Below are 21,735 nucleotides of genomic sequence, written 5' to 3'. Positions count from 1 at the left end.
GAGTAATTGAGTATAGAAGTATTCGACAAGTTGACAATGACCAATTTTTGGATGACCTAAGTAATGTCCCATGGGGTACTGCATATATCTATGATGATGTTGACGACGTATGGCACCACTGGGCCGAGTTGTTCACTGATTTGCTAGATAAACTTGCGCCAGTAAAGAAAAAACGGGTAAGAAGTGATCAGTTGCCCTGGATAACTCCAGTGATTCATCGTGAAATTTCTCGCCGAAATCGTATGTTTAAATAGCATGTAAAGAATCCAACAAAGACCTCCTGGGAGGAGTTTAAGAAACAGAGAAACAAAGTGACGTCGCTGAAAAGAAAAGGAATGAAGTTGTTTTGCATGGAGACCTCGATGAATTCCAGGCCATGAAACTGGACAAAGAACTGAGTCAATACGTCTGGCGCCTGTTTGAAAGAAATGAAAAAAAAAACAAATCTTCCGGTACTCCACGAATACCATAGTTATCTAGTTTCTCAATCAAAATATTGTGATCTGGTGTGTCAAAAGCTTTGCTAATATCCAAAAATACTCCACAAGAAAATTCGTGGCTATCAATTGCCTGTTGTATTGATACTAAGAATAGCATGGTTAGTGGAATGATTTGGAGGGAAGCCAAACTGTTTGTGATAGAAAAAACTTTCTGGTTTCCCAAAAAGTTAAGAGTAGCTTTTGAAGTTTATGAAATACTGGTAAAAGTCTTTAATGATAACAGCCTTTTGCTGAAAGGGGCCACCCTGCCTAAAAAAAGATCACTTGAGCCGACTTGTTGTTGATGCTGAATCGTGCAGGAATTTTCTACCTTTGCATTTTTTGCGATATTGTATTGCAGAAAGTTTCTTCCCTCGAATCTGTTACAGGGCCCCTATTGTTACCAGCCTCGTACTGCGAAGGGCTACCGTGCCTAAAAAAAGGTCACTTGAGCCGACTTGTTGTTGATGCTGAATCTTGCAGGAATTTTCTACCTTTGCATTTTTTGCGATATTGTATTGCAGAAAGATTCTTCCCTCGAATCTGTTACAGGGCCCCTATTGTTACCAGCCTTGTGCTGCGAAGGGCCCACCGTGCCTAAAAAAAAGATCACTTGAGCCGACTTGTTGTTGATGCTGAATCGTGCAGGCATTTTCTTCCGTTGAAGCTTTGGCGATATTGTCTTGCAGAAAGTTTCTTCCCTTGAATCTGTTGCACTGGGTATAAATAGCGTTCGCTGTCCTGGTCCGTTTTGTTACTTTATCGTTCACCAACTTGAAGGTAAGATTCTAAATACTGCCAAAGTCGTTGCTTAAAGTTTTCGCAAAAGCTTTACTGTTAATTTAAAAACATGACGCTTTGTCTGCTGCTGTCTTAGGTGAAGACTTGGGACGCAGAAAAGATAATTGTCAAAGATAAAGCAGGTATTCAGTTTCGATTCTGGTTTTTGAGACGGTTATATTTAATGACCTGGACTAACTTATCACCGCATTTCGTTGTCAACTTTTCATATACGTCCTTCCTTTCTAGTTCAATCTATTTGCATCAAAATCCAGGAACTTAACTATAGGCTTTTTAACCATTTGTAAAAAAATAACCAAAAACTAGGAAACCTTATGGGTCCTCTTACAACTAGCAAAACACCTATATTGAAAACCAAAACGAAAACGCTATTACAATCACCTTCCAGTAAGTCTACCACTTTCGAATTCAGAAAAATCTATTCTTGACAAGGGCCTAAATTTGGTTCCGATAGCAAAAACTACTGACAAATTTACTACCAAACAAGTTGTTGAAAAATTTCGTCCATATGTTCAACTGAAAGCATTTTTTCATAACCAACAAGCCGACCAATCTAGCACCTGGGAAAAGGACATTTTCGAAACTCAATGGACATCTCTGTACATCCTCATTCCTGGCAGTGAAGGTCTGCTGGCGCTATAACATTTTTTTCGAGAAAAGAACGGTAAAACAGCCTAGCTTGGAAACTCTACTCCGTTTAGCTGAGTTCGTTCTGACATTCAAGTGTTTTTCATTTTCTGAAAAATACTACAAGCAAATCAATGGTGTCAACCCTTTTGTGGGCTATATCAAAGACAAATTTTTCTTTCAGTATAACGAGATCTTTACAAACGTTTCATCGCATGATGATTGTGTCGGCGCTACTTCATCCATCAGAGAGGAACTTAGCAAATTCATCGCTTCGGACAATTCTTTCCATCCAGCTTTAAAATACACATGGGAAATTTCCAAAAAGTCTTTAGCTTTTCTCGACATCAAAATTTCAATTAACGGCAATGGTCTATCGACTAGAGTGCATTACAAACCCACAGATTTCCACAGTTACTTATTACATCTCACCTACAACACGTAAAAAACTCCATACCATTTTCTCAATTTCTTAGACTCAGACGCCTCTGTAGTGACTCCGACTTTTGCGTCAAAGAATCCTGTCCAGGGGGAGTGGTAACACACCCAGTTGCTTCATGCTAAGGAAACTGGGATAAGCTACGGTCGTGTGGGTCTTAGCGGCTCGTGTGTGACTTTACTTTACCTTTTCAAAACGTGGAAAAGATCTCGAGACCAAAACGATCTGTCAAAATCACTGATCGTCTCACATGCCTCTCCCCTAAAGTCATCTACTGCATAACCTGTACACTATGCAAGAAGATTTACATAGGCGAAACAGGTAGGAAACGGACAGACCGCTTCCGCGAACATTTTCGTGATGTTGAAAAAAATGACAAAGACGGATCAAAACCAGTAGAGCGCCATTTCAATCTTTCGAACTACGCAACCCATAACATGACAATTTCCGGTCTTTCACTACACCAAGGAAACACAGAAAGTCATAAAAACCTCGAACAGAAATTTGTTTTTCAACTCGGCACTATCAATCCTGGACATGTGGAATCAAAGAACGCTTCTCATTCAACTACTTTATTTATTCATTCTTCACCTTACCATAATTCCACCAATGAAACAGCTCCTCCGCTCCCTACATAACCCACACACAGCCCACAATTCCTCTATTGGCTCTGACGAAGGACAAACGCTCGAAACGTCATCTTAATAATCTCCTTACGGTGGTAAGTTGACGCTCCTCTCGTTTGATATACCAAATTTTTGAGTCACTCCCGCACCGACGCAGCTACACAGTTTCGTTAGAAAGTAAACCCTTCATTCGGTTTAATGTTAATGCATCAATCAATTCCAGCGGTGCCCATCCCCCCCGCCCCCCCGGGCAACTGCGGGGCATTTGCTCAAGTTGTCAGTCCTGGCGGTGGGCATTCGCAATTTAATCGCGGCCCGGGGGCTGGGCATTAGCCTACCCCGGGGCGAACCCCGGGCATTTGACACACGTGTTTTCAAATTAACATGGAAGAGTTTATCACAAAAGACGAGGCCTTCGTTAAAGACTGACTTGTCCGTCACGGACTCGAAAAACTTGTGGATGTTTTTAAAGGTATGTTTTCTCAATTTTAGGTATTTCTTCATTTATACTTGTAAGCATATGAATATATAAAAGCGACAAGGTGAACTAATATCACAAACAATCACAGACGCGAAGACTACTTCGCATTTCGCATTCAAAACTAGCCTAGCAATATATAAATTCATGAAAGTGGAGTTGAAATACAGAAGGTTTGCGAATTCAAATGATGCGATCTTCAAGACAAATCTTGCGAGCTTAAAATGCGATTCATCTTCAAATAAAATGTCTTGATTCTTCACAGCGACAAGGTGAACTATATTTGGTTTATCAAAAAACGATCACCGACGTTAACACGGCTATCTCGATCCCGGGGACGGGGCATTTGCCCAGTCTTTCTTCGTTCCCACCCTGGGGCATTTAGACAGCTTATGTGTCCCCACCACGGGGAATTTGCCCATTTAAAATAAAAAAAAGCTAATGCCCGGGGGTTAGCCCGGGTGGGGGGGGGGGGGGGATGGGCACTGCTGGAATTGACTGATGCATAAGTCTGATTAATGCACCTATCAATGGTTTGCCCAAGGAAAAAATTATTATTTGTATGATGATGATTATTTCCCCTTCCTGTTCATGTTACCCTCATATTTAGTCATCCAGTGATATATCTGTATACATACTTCCCTAAGAATATTGAACGTGATACTGAAGTTCTGCTTGTATGTACAGTGCAACACCGTATACTTCCCATAATTATTTCTCTCTGCTGATTTCATAAATATAATATGTAGATTTAGCCAAGCCTAAAAGCGGAGCTGCCTAGTTACTTATTCTTACCGCCTGTAGGGTTAGTGAAAATAAAAGGTTTCGAATTGTCCGCGTTTTGATGTTTCCGGTTGCCGCTTTAAATACTGAATTAAATAATTTTCTTTGCTTTCTTCTATAGAAAAATTCATTGCCTAACTAGTGAATTCCACGGTAAATTTTACGCTGAAAACCGATATCGCATGAATCACGAAGCCATGAGTACGATATCGGTTTTGCGGGTGAAATTTACTTTGGGATTCACCAGTTTGGCAATGAATTTTTCTTGCACCGCATGAGTTTTACAAGAAAACAAGCACACCCTCATGGAGCGAATGGAAAAGGAAAAAAGCCATTTCCGAGTAAACTGTCAAGAGCCAGCGAATAGGAATCACACTAAAATTAGAAGCCATAAAAAACTTTGTCAGTTCAAGGTCAAAGAAGAGTTTTACTGATGTGCTTTATTCCACTTTATCTCTGAACATGTCTGAAAACGAGATCATTCAAATTTTGATGTATTTCATCGAAACACGACAGGCCGGTTGGCTTGGAACAAGAATCGGCAAAATGCAACCAAGAAAAGACGAACTTCAAACAAGATCCACTCAACACTTAAATAACGTTTAGGTGCTTTAAACAAACTTCTGAAAACACAAGTTAGTGAAACTTCCCCCTAATTTTACGGGAACTCATTGCGATTACGTGTTTATAACATAAGGGCACCGCAAAATTTTCTTGTCGCTGTCGAGGCACATCGAAAACCAGTTGGGCAAACGGATTAAAAAGCAATCAAGTTGTTCGATCTCATTTTAGAGCAAAACAAACAAACAAACAAGTCAACTTTTTATGTCCTAAAGAGTACAGATGATTTTTACTTACTTCCAGTTAACAATAAAAAATCGATTTTCATTCCTGAACAAAGGAAAAACCGATTAAACCACTTTTTGAAAATAATGGTTTAAACGAAAGAACTTGTGGAGTAACTTCTTGCACTAAGTATGAGCTATTACTGGTATCCTGTTTTGTCGTTGCCGTTCTCTTTCGCTCTCCTTTCGTTTCTGTTCTAGTCATAGGTCCTCCAGGCATCATGTAACCTTATCAGAGCTTCTAAAGATATGCCAAAAATTGCAATACAGAGAAAAAAGCAACTCTAAGCAAATTAAAAATGAACACTCAGCTTTAAGTTTATATCCCTCCGATGCTTGACTTGAATAACTGAGTTAGCCGCCAGTGTGGACCACAGCTATCATGATATGTGAAACTGCATTGAAAGCAGCGATTAATGCAGAAAGAGAACATTTTCCAAACCGTCTTTTACCTGAACACGAACAGCGGTCAATCGAACGCACCCTTTAGTGAGCTTCCTGCGATTTCTTCGGCTTTCCTTCTCACTTAATTTGGTGTTTTATAACATAAAGTGCTTTTTTGTAAGATTTAAAAGAAATATTTCCACAGATCCTCATTTATTGGAACATCATTTGCTTCCTACTTAGCATGATTTCACTAGATTCTCTGCGACGAATTCTTGACTGAGTGAAAAACCGAAAAATATTGGTGCTCCCATCTAAATCCGAGTTGGCCCAACACCATGCAGACCAACCAACTCTGTGTGCCTCGCTTCAAAGCAACAGTTCGTTTAATGTTCTGGTGTAAGACGTTAAAGAAAGGGAAAAAACGTCTACAATAAAGGTATGGAAAGCTATGAACAGATACTCCACAACTCCTAAGACTAAGTGTTCCAATAGCAAATATATCCAGTACAATGTTGGCCTCCAAAACTAATTCCCGCCGGTATAATCTAGTGTAACTTTATCCTTTGGATCTCGGTTTGTGACCGTGCTTGGTTTTCGAAAATTCACTAAACGATGACTATCAGAACTAAATTGAGCCATATTTAAATATCTACTCAAAACAGAAACTTGGAAAGTGGGCATTCCGGAAGAAGCGACAACAACCCATGCACCTTCCCGGTACTGATCAGTTTTGCTAGACTCGACAAAAGCTGTAACATATCAAAATCCATCTTAAGGTCAGATAGGAGTACATTTGCTAGCTCGTCAGAACTTAGAAAGCCAGCTGAAGAGCGTAAATCATAAAGAGAAACGGACGGGCCAACTTTGACAGAGACGAGCTGTTCCAACTGGGAACGGTAATTGGTTGCTTTTTAAAAGTTCGGTGAGCAAGCACACGTTGAGCACCGGCTAGGACTTCCCGAACCAAAAAATGTTCTGTAGGTGAAGAGGTCACCGGCAAAACTATGTACCCATGCTATGCTTTGAAATGTGGACTCCAAAATGGAGGCTGGCTTGGCGTCCGACATCAAAACACCAAAGGTAAAGGGAAAAATGGAACAGTGATGCAGGAAACGGTCGAAGTTTGTGCAGCAGGGTCCATGGCTTCCATCTGGCGTAGGTTGAACGATACTTCGCCGAGGTCCTGAGTGCTTTTCCAACCATGACCACTTCTTATATAGACTCCGCCAACGCAGATTAAGTGGAATCACCTTGAGGAACTGAATCCTTTAAACACTGCCACATAGATGAACAGAAAACGTCTGAGAAAACAAAATACAAAAGATGGAAACAATCAAACATGCAAGGATCGATTAAAGATAACAAACAACAACAGGGCAACAAACAAGAGCGCTGAAAAAAGAGAGACCGAGATGAGATTCCGTAATCTGTCACACCTATAGAATATTCCAGCGCGCAAGGAAGCCAAGTATTGGATACCGATGAGAGCATATTTTCCTGCAAATTCCTTAAAACGCAGAAAAGTAATATAAGCGTGAAATAGTCCTGAAATTTGTATCACCAAGTGTTTGTACTAACCCCACTTAATAATGACATGTTTTGTCATTACTCACTTTGCTGTAAACACCATGTGAAGAAATTGACAGGTATTTTCAGGAGTACGAAACGTGTGTTTTTACCAGAATGCAATGCTATAATTGGTCCGTGGGTCTTCCGTCCATTTGATTTCCATGAAAAATGAAAAATGAAAAAATGGATTTTGTATTTTTAATGTTTCATTTGTTTTTACCAAGGAACGTTGAGAACAAAATTCCAACAAACAAAAACATGAAAATCATGGTTTCTTATTGAATAAAAATTAAAAATGACAATACACATATTTAATTTTTGTTTGCAAAGGAAGAGAGAAAAATAGAATAGCAGCCAATGGATTTGAAATCATTCTTTTTCAGAACCTTTCCAATCGGGGTCTAATTCTTTGATTTTTCAAGGAAGGGGCTTTCAAGATGGAGGAAATGATCTATGCAGTAAATATCCGATCAATTTTCAATTTTCCTCTGTCGATGATCAAATAAAAATGAAAAATTGACAAACTCTTCCGCACCATGGGACGGACAAGTCGAGACCTCAACTAACAGGGCTGCGGTTGGGAGAAGTCACGCAACCCTTGGAGGGGAGGGGAGTTGAGTTATGGCGGCTACAAGGTTTCGCCTTTAATCTTTACTGGGAGTCATATTTTTATTTCCTCGCCACAAATGTGAAAGCTATGTGGTTCCCTGCATATTCAGACGTTTTCAACGACTTGGACCTCCACTAGGCTGCCTTTTTAAAGGCCAAAAATTCACATACGCCAGGTACGTGATATTTGCATTTGCTCGAAGTAGTATTTGTATGAATCGAAATACATCAAGTATAAGGAACTTTTCCAGAATGAGACGACAACAAAAAGTTTGAAATCGCAGGAAAATTAACGCTACCGAGGCGAAATTATGGTTTGCAGTCAAGTTTGCCCCTTGAATAAGCTTATAAAAAAACACAACGATACAGGTAAATCAGCACTCTTTCTTTCCAAACTCGTGGGTTTTTATTTTTCATTTGTTTTCAAGAATACATTTTCACATGTATAAAGGTGTTCAAAGCACTGAATTTAAACACACCATGGATCACACCCTCACAAGCTAAGCTGATAAAATTATAATTGTGTCATATACATTTTCCTTTCATCCTATAGGAAAAACCTGAGCAGTACTCAATAACAAGGGATGTGATTTGACGGAGGATACAGTGAAACATGAGGATAAAGTCAAACAACCGGCTGAAATTTGCAGCTATGAGCAATACTCATAAGTGAGGTCTCGGAATAACTGAATTGCATTTTGGAACAATGTTGGATTTCCATTTACTACATTTTCAAACACAGTGAGAAAATCAGGAAAATGTGAATGGAAGTGCTGCCTTCTTGCCGAACTTTGGCAGCCATCGCAAGACAATGGGTCTATACCAAATTCTGGCCAGGTTGTCAAGTGCCCCCCACTTCCTTCAAATAACTGAACAGCCACCTCTGTTGTTGGAACAACATCTGGTGTCACTTTAACTGTCTTGTCCATAGCTGCTTGCATATTGTTTGGTACCCCCTCTGTGCTATTATAATGCAGAGAGAATATGAACATACCGGTAGCTAGTGATTTAAGAACATGGCTATTGAGTGATTTTACTTGACCCGTGAAACAGAGAAAAATAGGTATTGTGTAACACTACCTCCTAATTAGACCTATTGTGTTTCTGTTATTCAGACTATTTACACGAAAACACCCCATGATCGTTTGTAAAAATTTCTGACGTTTACTCTAATAAATGAAGAAAAGTATTACAATAACTATCGTATCATTTATCTCTTCAGTTGTGTCATTATTGTGTTCTGTTTTTGTGTCAGTTTTTTCATCCTCTATCTTGCTTACACCATGTGATAGGGGCTTTTACGCACATATAGCGTGTAATATTCCACTATATATTTCACAGGTCAAGTAAAATCACTCTATTTGTATACCAGTATTTAAGGACTAAATATGAATACCAAAATTGCTTACACAATCAGGTTCAAAACTTAAAACATTTCATATCGGTCACAAGTGGGCAACCTAATTGTCAGCCTGATCCTCAGTATTACCAGAAAGACCTTTTTGAAAACCTTCCAAAAATTCATCTAACCCTTTAAACTGGTATGTCTGGGCATACCCTTGAGGCTCACGGCAGTGGGGGCAGGTCTTATTCAAGCCATCCTCACCACTGTACCAGTGATTAATACACTGACTACATCCCAGGGGGGTGTTACAGCATCTTGTAGCAATGATAGGTGGATGCATAGGGAGTTTCAAACAAACTTTACATTTAAAGGCATCGTTAATTAACTTTACAACACTTGGTGGTAATGGCATAGCTGATGTAACCGTTGTCAAATCCTGAAGCATTTTGACGACAGATTCAAGTGCACAAGAAGCACCTGTAATCTCAAATCCAATTTTCTTGAGATCTTCTTCAAAAGATCTGAGAATCGAGCGTACATTTTTCTGTTTAGGTTGAAAATCATCAGAATCTGAAGAACTACTAGAGGAAGGGAGTCTCCTTTTTGGCTTCTTGACTGGCCTATTTTCAGGGGGATAGTCGTCACATACAGCATATATCTTTCGGCTGGCCACCTTCCAAAACTTTGATCCTGGATAAGACAAACAGACAGCATCGTGAAATAAATCGCTTCTTTTATGGTTTAGATAATTTTCACCCATTCACACCTCAAATGCACGAGGACACCCCCCCCCCCCCCCATTGACGACTACAATTATCTGGCGTCTTACAGAGTAAAATAAATCTATTAAGAGTCACTCTCAGGGGTCAATGGGTTAATAGCAAGTGGGATCTGTGTTTGGGTCCTATGCCTTTGTAAAACTCCTTATCAGTTTATTACTGTATCATACCGCTTGTTAGGTCCTTTAAATTGCTATTATACAACTTTGTGATGTATAATAATTTGTCATTTTTGTACCTATGTCATTGGAATGTATAACTAAAAGAAACAAATTAATGTTGTGAAAAATGAAATAGTTGATAGCCAATGATAAGGTGAAGACTTGATGAAAAGTTAATCCAAAATGCACTTCAAAGAAGCACATGCCCTAAGCACAATATATCTGGTCAACAAAGTTCCCAAGAATGTACATGATGTTATGCAGCTTGGTTAAGTATCCACTACCTTGTCAAGGAGACTAATTATCTCCAGGTTTGTGGAAAGCTCAATAAAATGACTTTTACCTTGTTACCAGCATTCTTAAAAGGAAATTCGCAGACATGGCCCTAACCTTAAGGAACTTTTCCTCTCTATCTCTTACCTAGAAGAGGCCAATCTGATTAAACTGCAAAGTTACCAGGACTTGCAGTACACTACTTTCGTTTGTCTTGTATGTACGTGTACAAATTCTCACCTCGTGTGCCTTCTTCATCGAGTATCGGAAGGCCATTGCCCGATACTAACAGCACTCCTTCGCCAAACTTTTCTTTCACCTTTTGTAAGATGTACGTCACATTAGCTGTCTCCTCGTTGACAGTAATAAATGTTTGGTTCTTGTCACTGAATGTCACTCCTTTGGGGGTTTTCTTCATCTCAGCTAAGATGATCTTACAACCAAAAGACGAAGATGAAGAGTTTCCTTTCTTTACAAATGGGCGATTGAAGAGTGATTTCATACTGGACGTTACACCTGATGACGATGTCCGGGCTGCAGTGTAAGCGAAGGCATTTTGAGGAGCATTCATCTCTTTGCATTCCCCCATGACATCAAAAACAGTTCCATCCAAGACATCTGAGAAGTCAAATCGGCCATTTTCCAGGGGCCAAACAGCAAGATCACCCCACTGCTCTTTTAAGTAAAGAGTTTCACTGTTGACCTGCAAGATAATCGACCTAGAATAAACCAAGGACCACATGTACGTTGCGCACGACACCGTGTCACGCTTTTACCCAAAAATTAACCTTATGTATCAACAACTTTCAAAGACAACAGTCATCTCGGGCAGTAATTACTCAGGCGCTCATTACTAAAATAGAAAACGTTTTATGAAATTTGCAAAATCAGGCAAAATCAATAGCACTGGGAATTTCCCGCCAAATTGCTCCATTGCGGTGATGTTCACACTTCTTTCAGAAATTCAAATTGTCATTAGTTCCAGACATGATAGGAATGTTAGTGTCGACAAAAGTCATTGAAATGAAAGGGTGCAACAAGAAAATCTACTTTAAAAATGATTTCATTACAGCGTGGAATTGTATTGAATTTGGTGGCGCGCGAGATGCCAATAAGTTTAAGCTCACCTGAAAACAAGCGGACAGTCTCTGAAGGATAACATCATTGCATGACATTGTAAGGTTCTTACCACCTCTTCTAAACTCAAACTTCTTGTTTGGCATGATTATCGGGGCAGGTTTTCAGCTCAACTGCTTGTGATATAATGTCTCCGCAGCACGTTGTGGGAGTACCGTAGGGCGTTTCACATTGATTCACGTGACCTTCTTCCCAGTTTTCCTCATTTCTTCCGGTTTCGGCGCCAAATTTGAGATATATATTTATAACTACGGAAGGTGTTTTTGCTTCCATTTTGTACAGTGCTATGGAAAACATACCCGTTGAATATATCGCACAACTTGTGCTTAAAGAAGGCAAAAGCTATGCCCAGATAAGTAATAATCTTCAGAATATTTATCCAAAGCAAAGGGGCTTCAGTGAAAGGTCAGTTAGACGGTTTTGCAGTGACCATAATATCTCGAGAAGATCTGGAATTACTGACATAATACTGGATGACATTATAAAAGAAGCAGTTAATAAAGTAAGCTTAACTGTTATGCTTACCTTAAATAAAGAATTTATCATCAGAATATGTTATCTCACAATTCATCATTACCCTTTTTAAATGTTTTCAACCCCTTCTTGCCATTCCCATTCAGGTTGGCCCTACATGGGGAAGAAAGATGACGAAAGGATTTCTCAGTTGTAATGGCATTGAAGTGGCTGAAAAAAGGATTGCCTCCTCGCTTGCTCGAGTGAACCCCGCCAATCACTGTCAAAGACAGGACAGAACAGAGCAATTGACAAATCCCATTCCTTATGCTGCTGAATACTTTGGTCACAAGCTTCATATTGATCAAAATGAGAAGCTTGTTATGTATGGTGTTGTTCATGTGTGCGCAATAGATGGGTACAGTGGAAAGATTGTTAGCCATGTTGTAATGCCTGTGAAAAATAACCTCCTAATTTATGAACATATTTATAGGTATGCTTTCCTCAATTGGCTTGCATATATTATTGTGGGATACATTTTATGATATTCTTGTTTCATTTACTTTTAACGTTATTTTACGATTTGGTTATAGCAACACTTGACGACCTCGACTGCTATGTGATGAGTATCAAACAATTTAGGCCCGGTTCAAACGTGTCGAATCAAATGCAAAGGAGACAAATCTATTGTTTTCGCTCATTTGCATTCGATTTGGCACATGTAAAGTTCGACGTTTGAACCGCAGTAATAGTACATTTATATTTTTTTTCATATAAATGACATTACTCAATCATATTGCGACAGTTTCAATCAATAAGAGAAGTATGAATTTGAGGTTCAAGTTTTCTGTGCTGTGATGATCAGAATTGCAAACTTTTCCCATTGTTATAGGCAGTCGGTTCTGACATATGGAATGTGGGATCAACTAAGAGTTGACAAGGGAAAGGAATTTAGCCTGATGCTTTCTGTTCAACACCTACTTAGACAACACAGAAGGAACACGACCCGACTTCCATATCAGCAAACAACATCCAAACAAGTTAGTACTTTCTGGCAAATGAAGCTGATTTCGTATACTTATGCAAAACTTTAACCACTAGAGTGATAGATACAATCAGTATCACATCTACAAACTCAAGCTGAAGCCAAGAGTTTGTAAATGTGATACAGTTATAACACAAATAAATAATATTGTGACATTTGACTTAGTGAAATGTTGCCGGTATTCTTGTCGATAACGCCTATTGTGGGGGACTGAGGACTATTAATATGTGAAACGAGTCCACATTTCTCTTCAATAACATATGGTACTATTTAATTATCTTTTTAGAACCACAGGATTGAAAGGGTCTGGCTGGAAATGAATCTCAGAGTCAACTATCCCATAAAGAAGGCGTTAAACTTAATGGTCAATTCAGAACTCTTCAATTTGGAAGATGAAGTTACCAAATTTGCCGTGTCATGGGTCACTCTTCAAGTTTGTCAAGCAGGGTCCCGTGTAGTGATTGACTCATGGAATGCCCACTATGTCACAGGTAACATTGTAGAAACATTATAACTAGGATTTCATTGGCACAACTACAGGAACAACTAGACATGCTCGATAACCAAAAAGTACCTTTTCAGAGATTAAGCAATCATTTGAAAGTAACTATTGGGCCCACTTTTGGGAATTTTGAAACATATAAAGACAATTCAGGCCTTTCTACAAATTTTAAACCTTCATTTAACACACCAATGCAAACCAAGTATTTCACTTCATATATCTGGATGTGATTTAAGTAATTAATTTCTGTAATTTTATTTGTCCCTGGAAAACCTGAATGCTAATTACAGTATTGTACTTGCTGAAGCAAAATACAAGTTTAGGCAATAATCTTATAACCAATAAAACAGGAACAAAACTCTGAGTAAAGAAATTTCTTAAATGTTATGTTTTTACTGCATTACAGGAAGAGGGGTACCAGGTCCGTGGGTCTTCCGTCCATTTGATTTCCATGAAAAATGGAAAATGAAAAAATGGATTTTGTATTTTTAATGTTTCATTTGTTTTCACCAAGGAACGTTGAGAATACAACTCCAACAAAGACAAACATGAAAATCATGGTTTCGAATTGAATAAAAATTAAAAATGACAATACAAACCTTTAATTTTTGTTTGCAAAGGAAAAAAGAAGAATTGAGTAGCAGCCAATCAATTTGAAATCGTTCTTTTTCAGAACCTTTCCAATCGGGGTCTAATTCTTTGATTTTTCAAAGAAGGGGCTTTCAAGAGGGAGGAAATGATCCATGCAGTAAATATCCGATCAATTTTCAATTTTCCTCTGTCGATGATCAAATAAAAATGAAAAATTGACAAACCCTTCCGCACCATGGGACGGACAAGTCGAGAGCCCAACTAACATGGCTGGGGTTGGGAGAAGTCACGCAACCCTTGGAGGGGAGGCGAGTTGAGTTATGGCGGCTACAAGGCTCTACTGCATCGTTTTTTTTTATAAGCTTATTCAAGGGGCAGCCCTGACTGCAAACCATTATTTCGGCTCGGTAGCGTTAATTTTCCTGCGATTTCAAACTTTTTGTTGTCGTCTCATTCTGGAAAAGTTGCTTTATTTGATGTATTTCGATTCATGCAAATACTACTTCGAGCAAATGCAAATATCACGTACCTAGCGCATGTGAATTTTTGGCCTTTAAAAAGGCAGCCTAGTGGAAGTCCAAGTCGTTGAAAACGTCTGAACATGCAGGGAACCACATAGCTTTCACATTTGTGGCGAGGAAATAAAAATATGATTCCTAGTAGAGCCTTGTAGCCGCCATAACTCAACTCCCCTCCAAGGGTTGCGTGACTTCTCCCAACCCCAGCCCTATCAGTTGCGGTCTCGACTTGTCCGTCCCATGGTGCGGAAGGGTTTGTCAATTTTTCATTTTTATTTGATCATCGACAGAGGAAAATTGGAAATTGATCGGATATTTACTGCATGGATCATTTCCTCCATCTTGAAAGCCCCTTCCTTGAAAAATCAAAGAATTAGACCCCGATTGGAAAGGTTCTGAAAAAGAATAATTTCAAATCGATTGGTTGCTATTCAATTCTTCTTTCTTCCTTTGCAAATAAAAATTAAAGATTTGTATTGTCATTTTTAATTTTCATTCAATAAGAAGCCATGATTTTCATGTTTGTGTTTGTTGGAATTTTATTGTCAACGTTCCTTGGTAAAACCAAATGAAACATTAAAAATACAAAATCCATTTTTCCATTTTCCATTTTTCATGGAAATCAAATGGACGGAAGACCCACGGACCGTACCAAACAATATGCAAGCAGCTATGGACAAGACAGTTAAAGTGACACCAGATGTTGTTCCAACAACAGAGGTGGCTGTTCAGTTATTTGAAGGAAGTGGGGGGCACTTGACAACCTGGCCAGAATTTGGTATAGACCCATTGTCTTGCGATGGCTGCCAAAGTTCGGCAAGAAGGCAGCACTTCCATTCACATTTTCCTGATTTTCTCACTGTGTTTGAAAATGTAGTAAATGGAAATCCAACATTGTTCCAAAATGCAATTCAGTTATTCCGAGACCTCACTTATGAGTATTGCTCATAGCTGCAAATTTCAGCCGGTTGTTTGACTTTATCCTCATGTTTCACTGTATCCTCCGTCAAATCACATCCCTTGTTATTGAGTACTGCTCAGGTTTTTCCTATAGGATGAAAGGAAAATGTATATGACACAATTATAATTTTATCAGCTTAGCTTGTGAGGGTGTGATCCATGGTGTGTTTAAATTCAGTGCTTTGAACACCTTTATACATGTGAAAATGTATTCTTGAAAACAAATGAAAAATAAAAACCCACGAGTTTGGAAAGAAAGAGTGCTGATTTACCTGTATCGTTGTGTTTTTTTATAAGCTTATTCAAGGGGCAAACTTGACTGCAAACCATAATTTCGCCTCGGTAGCGTTAATTTTCCTGCGATTTCAAACTTTTTGTTGTCGTCTCATTCTGGAAAAGTTCCTTATACTTGATGTATTTCGATTCATACAAATACTACTTCGAGCAAATGCAAATATCACGTACCTGGCGTATGTGAATTTTTGGCCTTTAAAAAGGCAGCCTAGTGGAGGTCCAAGTCGTTGAAAACGTCTGAATATGCAGGGAACCACATAGCTTTCACATTTGTGGCGAGGAAATAAAAATATGACTCCCAGTAAAGATTAAAGGCGAAACCTTGTAGCCGCCATAACTCAACTCCCCTCCCCTCCAAGGGTTGCGTGACTTCTCCCAACCGCAGCCCTGTTAGTTGAGGTCTCGACTTGTCCGTCCCATGGTGCGGAAGAGTTTGTCAATTTTTCATTTTTATTTGATCATCGACAGAGGAAAATTGAAAATTGATCGGATATTTACTGCATAGATCATTTCCTCCATCTTGAAAGCCCCTTCCTTGAAAAATCAAAGAATTAGACCCCGATTGGAAAGGTTCTGAAAAAGAATGATTTCAAATCCATTGGCTGCTATTCTATTTTTCTCTCTTCCTTTGCAAACAAAATTAAATATGTGTATTGTCATTTTTAATTTTTATTCAATAAGAAACCATGATTTTCATGTTTTTGTTTGTTGGAATTTTGTTCTCAACGTTCCTTGGTAAAAACAAATGAAACATTAAAAATACAAAATCCATTTTTTCATTTTTCATTTTTCATGGAAATCAAATGGACGGAAGACCCACGGACCTAGTCGCAACAGTGAATTGATTTTTCGAAAACGGAAGCCGTTAGCGAATTTAGCCGTATTCTTGGATCGAGCGAGCGAGTTCAATATTCGAATAATCAATTCATTATTGCATTCTTGAAACGACTAGCGGGTTTAAGTTTCACATAATCACTTCATTAATGCAATCTTAAGGGGTACGCTTCACTTGGTTTGACTGTAATAGTAGGAAACGTTTTCGCATTTAAATCGGAATGAATTCTGTAACCTATTTAGACTTTCATAAACATTACGTTTATGAATAATTTTTCAACGTGAATTTTAAAAGTGACGCTTCGAAATTTCGCTCATGCTTTTTATTTATTTGTTAATTTTTTTGGAAGCAGAGGTATGCTTTCTAACAGTTATATTGGCTTTGATCGTCTTAAGGATGAGTAAGATGACTTGTTTTTCCCTCTGCAGGGTTGTGTTTGGTCAAACACGAAAGCGCCTACAAGTATACTGCTAAAAATAGTAACAACGACGGGTCGACTGATTATGGGATATTTCAGCTCAACGATAGGTACTGGTGCGGAAGGGGTAGCACAAAATACAGCAAATGCTGGCAAATAAACACTTATGGCTGTGGTGTTGATGTCTGCAATGGTGAGAGTTAACCAAGTCATCCCTCCTTCATTGACATTATGTAATATAATTCAACCTAATTTAGTCCCTATTTCCTTTCCATTTGACCGTATGCAAACAGAACGCAACTGACTTTGATAACATTCAACTCAGTGAAAAAGAATGAGTTGATTAGTTTTTGGCGACAAAAGAACAAGAAAGCAAGCGATGGACCGATGTGGATTACGGTTCAATGAATTGCATTGTGTTTTAGTTATTATTTTTTTTTTGTAAACATCATAAGTTTCTTGGCTTATCTTTCTTTATGCAGGTGGAGTGAATATTTCGTCTTTTATAACTTTTGACGATTTTTCGCTATTTCACGGTAATAAAGCGTGGTTCCGCAAGTGAGATAAACTAACAGTCGAGTTAGGAACCCAGTTAGGAACCGAGTTAAAAACCAAGTCATAGAAAGAATGGAGCTAAGAGACAACTACAGGTATTCGAAGTCGTCCGGTTGTGCTAGTCGACTAAAAACTCATGCGGACAAGAAAACAAGACGCTCTATTTGCGTTTACTGGAAATACATGTAACTGGTGACACAGACTGAAGTAGATGGAGACAATTCAGACGGAAAATGTTGGGATTTATCAGCCTATTTTGTTATGATGGGCAAACAAACAAAAGGTACTTGTAATCTTCATTTGGTTTATTTACAAGTACAACAATAATTAACATGGAAGTATTATCTATTTATTATTATTATTTATTTAATCTCTCTTTTTTTTTTGCCTTTGCAAAACATCTCACAGATATCCCAGGCTCTCTACTTGTGTCAAGATAAATACACTACAGCTTTATATATGGGGAATGAAGGATTCATATGGGATGGAGTTCAATTCTAGAAATTTGTATGAAATTGCAAATAAAAATCGATGAAACTTACCATATGGCTACTTTTAATTGTTTCGGAAAATAAGGTCCACTTCACCGTTCATACAAGTTTTCTCTTGAAAATCGACTTTTTACTCTTTTAGGTTTAGGTCGAGTTCATACGTCACATTTATATTTACAAGAATTTTAATAGAAGGTGAATTTAATTCATCCAATGGACTAAGTAGACGAGGTTCCTTTGCGGCGACGATGCATCGTTCATACAGTATTTATTTTACATTGGTTATTGTGAAAAACAAAATATCATAGATGAGAGTTTGATAAGATGAAAAAAAAAATTGATAAGGTTTATTGTTTTCAACAATGACCACTGTTAGGTTTTTTAGGTCAATGGTTGACACGGGTATCATTTGCCCATACTTGGTACGTTATGTCACACAATCAAGCCTTTGCTAGAAGATTTATTAAACTGGCTGGTACTAAGAGGAAAGATCAAACCATTCCAGAAACGTTCGCCCGTAATTTTAGTGTTATTAATTCCGTAGTTGGTCATTTGATCTGTAGCATTTTCATCTGCTCAGGATTTTTGTAGACGACAATGCATCGGCATATTTTTTTATTGGGAATTTTTTTTTTGGGGGGGGGGGGGGGGGTTTCCCCAACCCACCTCCTTCCCCATCACTTTTCTAATGGTCCATTCCTAAGTAAACCGGCCAGGCTCGTGTAATAGGACATGCTCAAAACGCTGAAACAACTTAAGCCTCTCCAGCGAAGTGAAGCCAACCGGATCCGTGAAACTCGATCGTGCATCAACCTTGTGAAACGCAAAATCAGGCCATCCATACCTTCATGGTCTTCCCGAGAGGTCGCTACCATTGACTGCACGTGCGTGCGTTATGGGATGGCACTGATCGGGGCTGTTTTTTCTCTCTCATCGACTTCTGGATTTAAGTTTAAGTGTAACATAACAATTCGTCACGCGAAATTATGCGGCTCTTCCCTTTGTTCTAGCTCATTTTAATCGCATAATAAGACGTAGTGTTTTCTATTTCCGGCCGCGTTTTGGTCATATAAATGTTTGCTTTCTAACCGGGTAGCCTCTTGTCTTGTGATTTTTTTGCGACAAGGAGAAATGAGACAAAGTTAGTTTATCGACTATGGAAGATCAAACAGGTGGTTGTAGGTCATTTTGGGTCGTTTTGGCTGTTTTGGTCGGTCGTTGTGGATCGTTTCCGTCGGGTGGTTGTGGGTCATTGTGGATCGTTGCAGGCCGTTGTGGGTGGTTCCGCGTTTTGGTAAACTACCGTTGTAGGCAACGCGATGCTTTGCTTGAGGTTAAAAAACAAACTGTCAATTGTGGACGCCTTAGCAGGTCCTGAGGCATCGTCCCGTGCACGTTGTTGTAGCACGTTGTTGTAGTGTTGATGTTGTTGTTGATGCCCTTTTACATGATTATGTAAATATCCGCGTGTGTAACCCACATAAGGAAGCGGTGTCTGACATTTGCAGACTGCAGACTGCACACTGCCTACAAATAGCGCTGATAAACAGTATTTAAATCTTAGCACCCATTTCAAATAGCGCTGATAAACAGTATTTAAGACTATGAACCCATTTTAAAACGGTTAGCTTTCAATAATAGTGATTTTGGGTCAGTCTGCAGTCTGCAAATGTCAGACACCGCATAACCCGCCTCACACAGGTCACATTGAAAACTATAAACAACACACTGCTGATTTACAATTGCCAAACACTACAAGAACGTGCACGGGACGATGCCTCAGGACCTGCTAAAGCGTTTCGAAGTGCTTAAGAAATACAGAAACAACTTTGACTGTTTAGTGTACGAAACGCTTTTTATAAGAGTTTCAATGCCAAATCTCAACGTCGGAAGTATTGTCATAATCTTCGCACCCTTGTTTGTTAACTCTTCCCGCCAAAATATTTTTCCTTGATAATGGAGTTATGACTACTCCAAAACATCGTATTCTATCGTTCGTTTTTACCGTTTTATGTTTAAAGAAATCGATTTCTCAATCGGTTCATAATTCAATCCCTAACACGATTCCTCACTGTGACTCGGTTCCTAACTTGATTCCCAACTTGAGAAATAGGTATCCTCGGTTCAAGTACGATCTTGCAAATAGTTAAGAAAATACGATGAAGCTATTTGGAAAGGTACCAGCACTATGTATGGCGACCATCAGTGAGCACTGCGCTCCAAAATAAGAGTAAAACCCTCTATTAGGCTTTTAAAAGCTCTTGGAGGCTTTCATGACATTTAAAAGGAAGCTTCACCCCTTAACGAAACGAGAAGAATTTCCCCAAAATTTTGATTGACTGTTTTTGTTGCAGACTTTCTAAACTCCAACATTGCTGACGATACAAGTTGTGCCGTCAAAATCAAGACATGTAACAGCTTCTCGAAGTGGTGAGTCACTTATAAATTGGATGACTCTTAGAATTCACAACTTCGTTCTGTAACCAAGATACCAATAGACGAGAGCTTGAAAGGCACCGCTCTTTAGTCTGGCACACATGTAGCACCTATGGGATTATGTGTGTTGTGCAGCTAGTCCCGAGAAATAAGGAAAAGTAGTGTTATTTCAGACTGATTTTTGAATAAGGGTAACGCCTTTTAAGTCAAGCAACATAAAAGGCTGGAATGAAATAGGAGACCGTATTTACATCAATCATTTTATTTGCAGTTTGGCTGTTTTTGCGAAAGGCAGATGAAAAGCAACTAAAACGCCGCAATCTTGAATGACGTCTCAAGTACCAAGTACCCCCGCCCCCAATCCCCTGGCCCCGGACGGAACTGTTTAGGTATTAACCCAATCGTGTTGACTACATCACGGGCTACCTATTACGAGTAAAGTAGTTTCAAACTATCGTAAGATAGCGGAAGAACAAGAGGGCCGCCTATCCCTTGTGATACGGTGGGGAATGTTTTTTTATTGCACAAGAAATCGATAAGTGATAACCTCCCCATGAATTTCATATCTTTTTGCCACTTACCTTGCAGGTACGCTTGGATTAAGCACTGCAAGGGAAAAAATCTCTCCTCTAAATCCGAGTATGACTTCTCCAACTGCTAGAATAATGTATCTAAGGCCGCCTGGAGATGACAGTATTGTGCTTGACAAGAATCTTAACTTAATTATCGCTCAACTAAAGTAATGCATAAAGTTATAGTGACAGAGTATTTTTTTCTTATGTGTGATGTGTGGAACTAAGCATTGTCAAATTAATTAGCGCAAGACCCGCTTCATATTATCATAGCAAGAAAAAGAAAGTAAAATGTTACATTATTGCATTTAAAGGTGTGAACTTTAGAGTAAAAATCGAGAGCTAAATCATTCCGAGAAAAGGTGTCACTAAACTGGGAATAAAAAGCAAGAGCCAATGCAACGAAGAGTAAAATTAAAATGATTTTGTACTATATTTCGGCTGGCTAAACAAGCCTTCTTGAGGTACAATGGGAATTTACATTGGAGAGCCTGCAGAGAATGTGTGAAATTCTTTCCTCGGACCTGACCATTTGAAGGCCACACTGTGTATGTATCAGGTACAGTAAAAATAAGAATTCCGCAGTGTGGCTGGTTCAGTGCCCGAGTGGTTAAGGCATCCGACCGGTGATCTTGGAAAGGAAAGGAACTTTATTTAAGTGTCTAGTAGATTTAGCGCTGGAGCACTAATTGGGGACACTGTAAAGTGAAATTAACAATTAACACAA

General features: G+C 38.9%; 2 protein-coding genes across 7 annotated transcripts in view; one reads left to right on the top strand and one right to left on the bottom strand.

The window, feature by feature from the left end:
• The window catches only part of LOC137979725 (uncharacterized), a 22,774-nt gene extending 1,323 nt beyond the window's left edge, over positions 1 to 21,451 (top strand). Inside the window, exons 1-9 of one of the 6 annotated variants that reach the window (XM_068827050.1) lie at positions 1 to 176; positions 1,169 to 1,259; positions 1,357 to 1,402; positions 11,959 to 12,284; positions 12,684 to 12,831; positions 13,123 to 13,327; positions 16,965 to 17,147; positions 20,355 to 20,430; positions 21,025 to 21,449. The exon at positions 1 to 176 is cut by the window's left edge and continues 1,323 nt beyond it. In XM_068827050.1, coding sequence (XP_068683151.1) covers positions 11,983 to 12,284; positions 12,684 to 12,831; positions 13,123 to 13,327; positions 16,965 to 17,147; positions 20,355 to 20,430; positions 21,025 to 21,097 — 987 coding nt within the window. In that variant the 5' untranslated portion in view covers positions 1 to 176; positions 1,169 to 1,259; positions 1,357 to 1,402; positions 11,959 to 11,982 and the 3' untranslated portion in view covers positions 21,098 to 21,449. The other 5 variants (XM_068827051.1, XM_068827049.1, XM_068827052.1 and 2 more) reach the window with 5 other exon arrangements.
• Positions 8,334 to 11,952, bottom strand: LOC137979724 (uncharacterized). The gene is made up of 3 exons (XM_068827047.1): positions 11,329 to 11,952; positions 10,442 to 10,904; positions 8,334 to 9,678 (listed from the first exon to the last, which is right to left on the bottom strand). Exons 1-3 carry the CDS (start codon positions 11,422 to 11,424, stop codon positions 9,104 to 9,106), a joined length of 1,134 nt encoding a protein of 377 aa, XP_068683148.1. The 5' UTR covers positions 11,425 to 11,952; the 3' UTR covers positions 8,334 to 9,103.
• Positions 21,452 to 21,735: the final 284 nt, after the last annotated feature.

Source organism: Montipora foliosa, chromosome 12, assembly GCF_036669935.1.
Source record: "Montipora foliosa isolate CH-2021 chromosome 12, ASM3666993v2, whole genome shotgun sequence".
NCBI classification, from domain to species: Eukaryota; Metazoa; Cnidaria; class Anthozoa; order Scleractinia; family Acroporidae; genus Montipora; species Montipora foliosa.
This window is presented reverse-complemented; position numbering and strand designations above follow the sequence as displayed.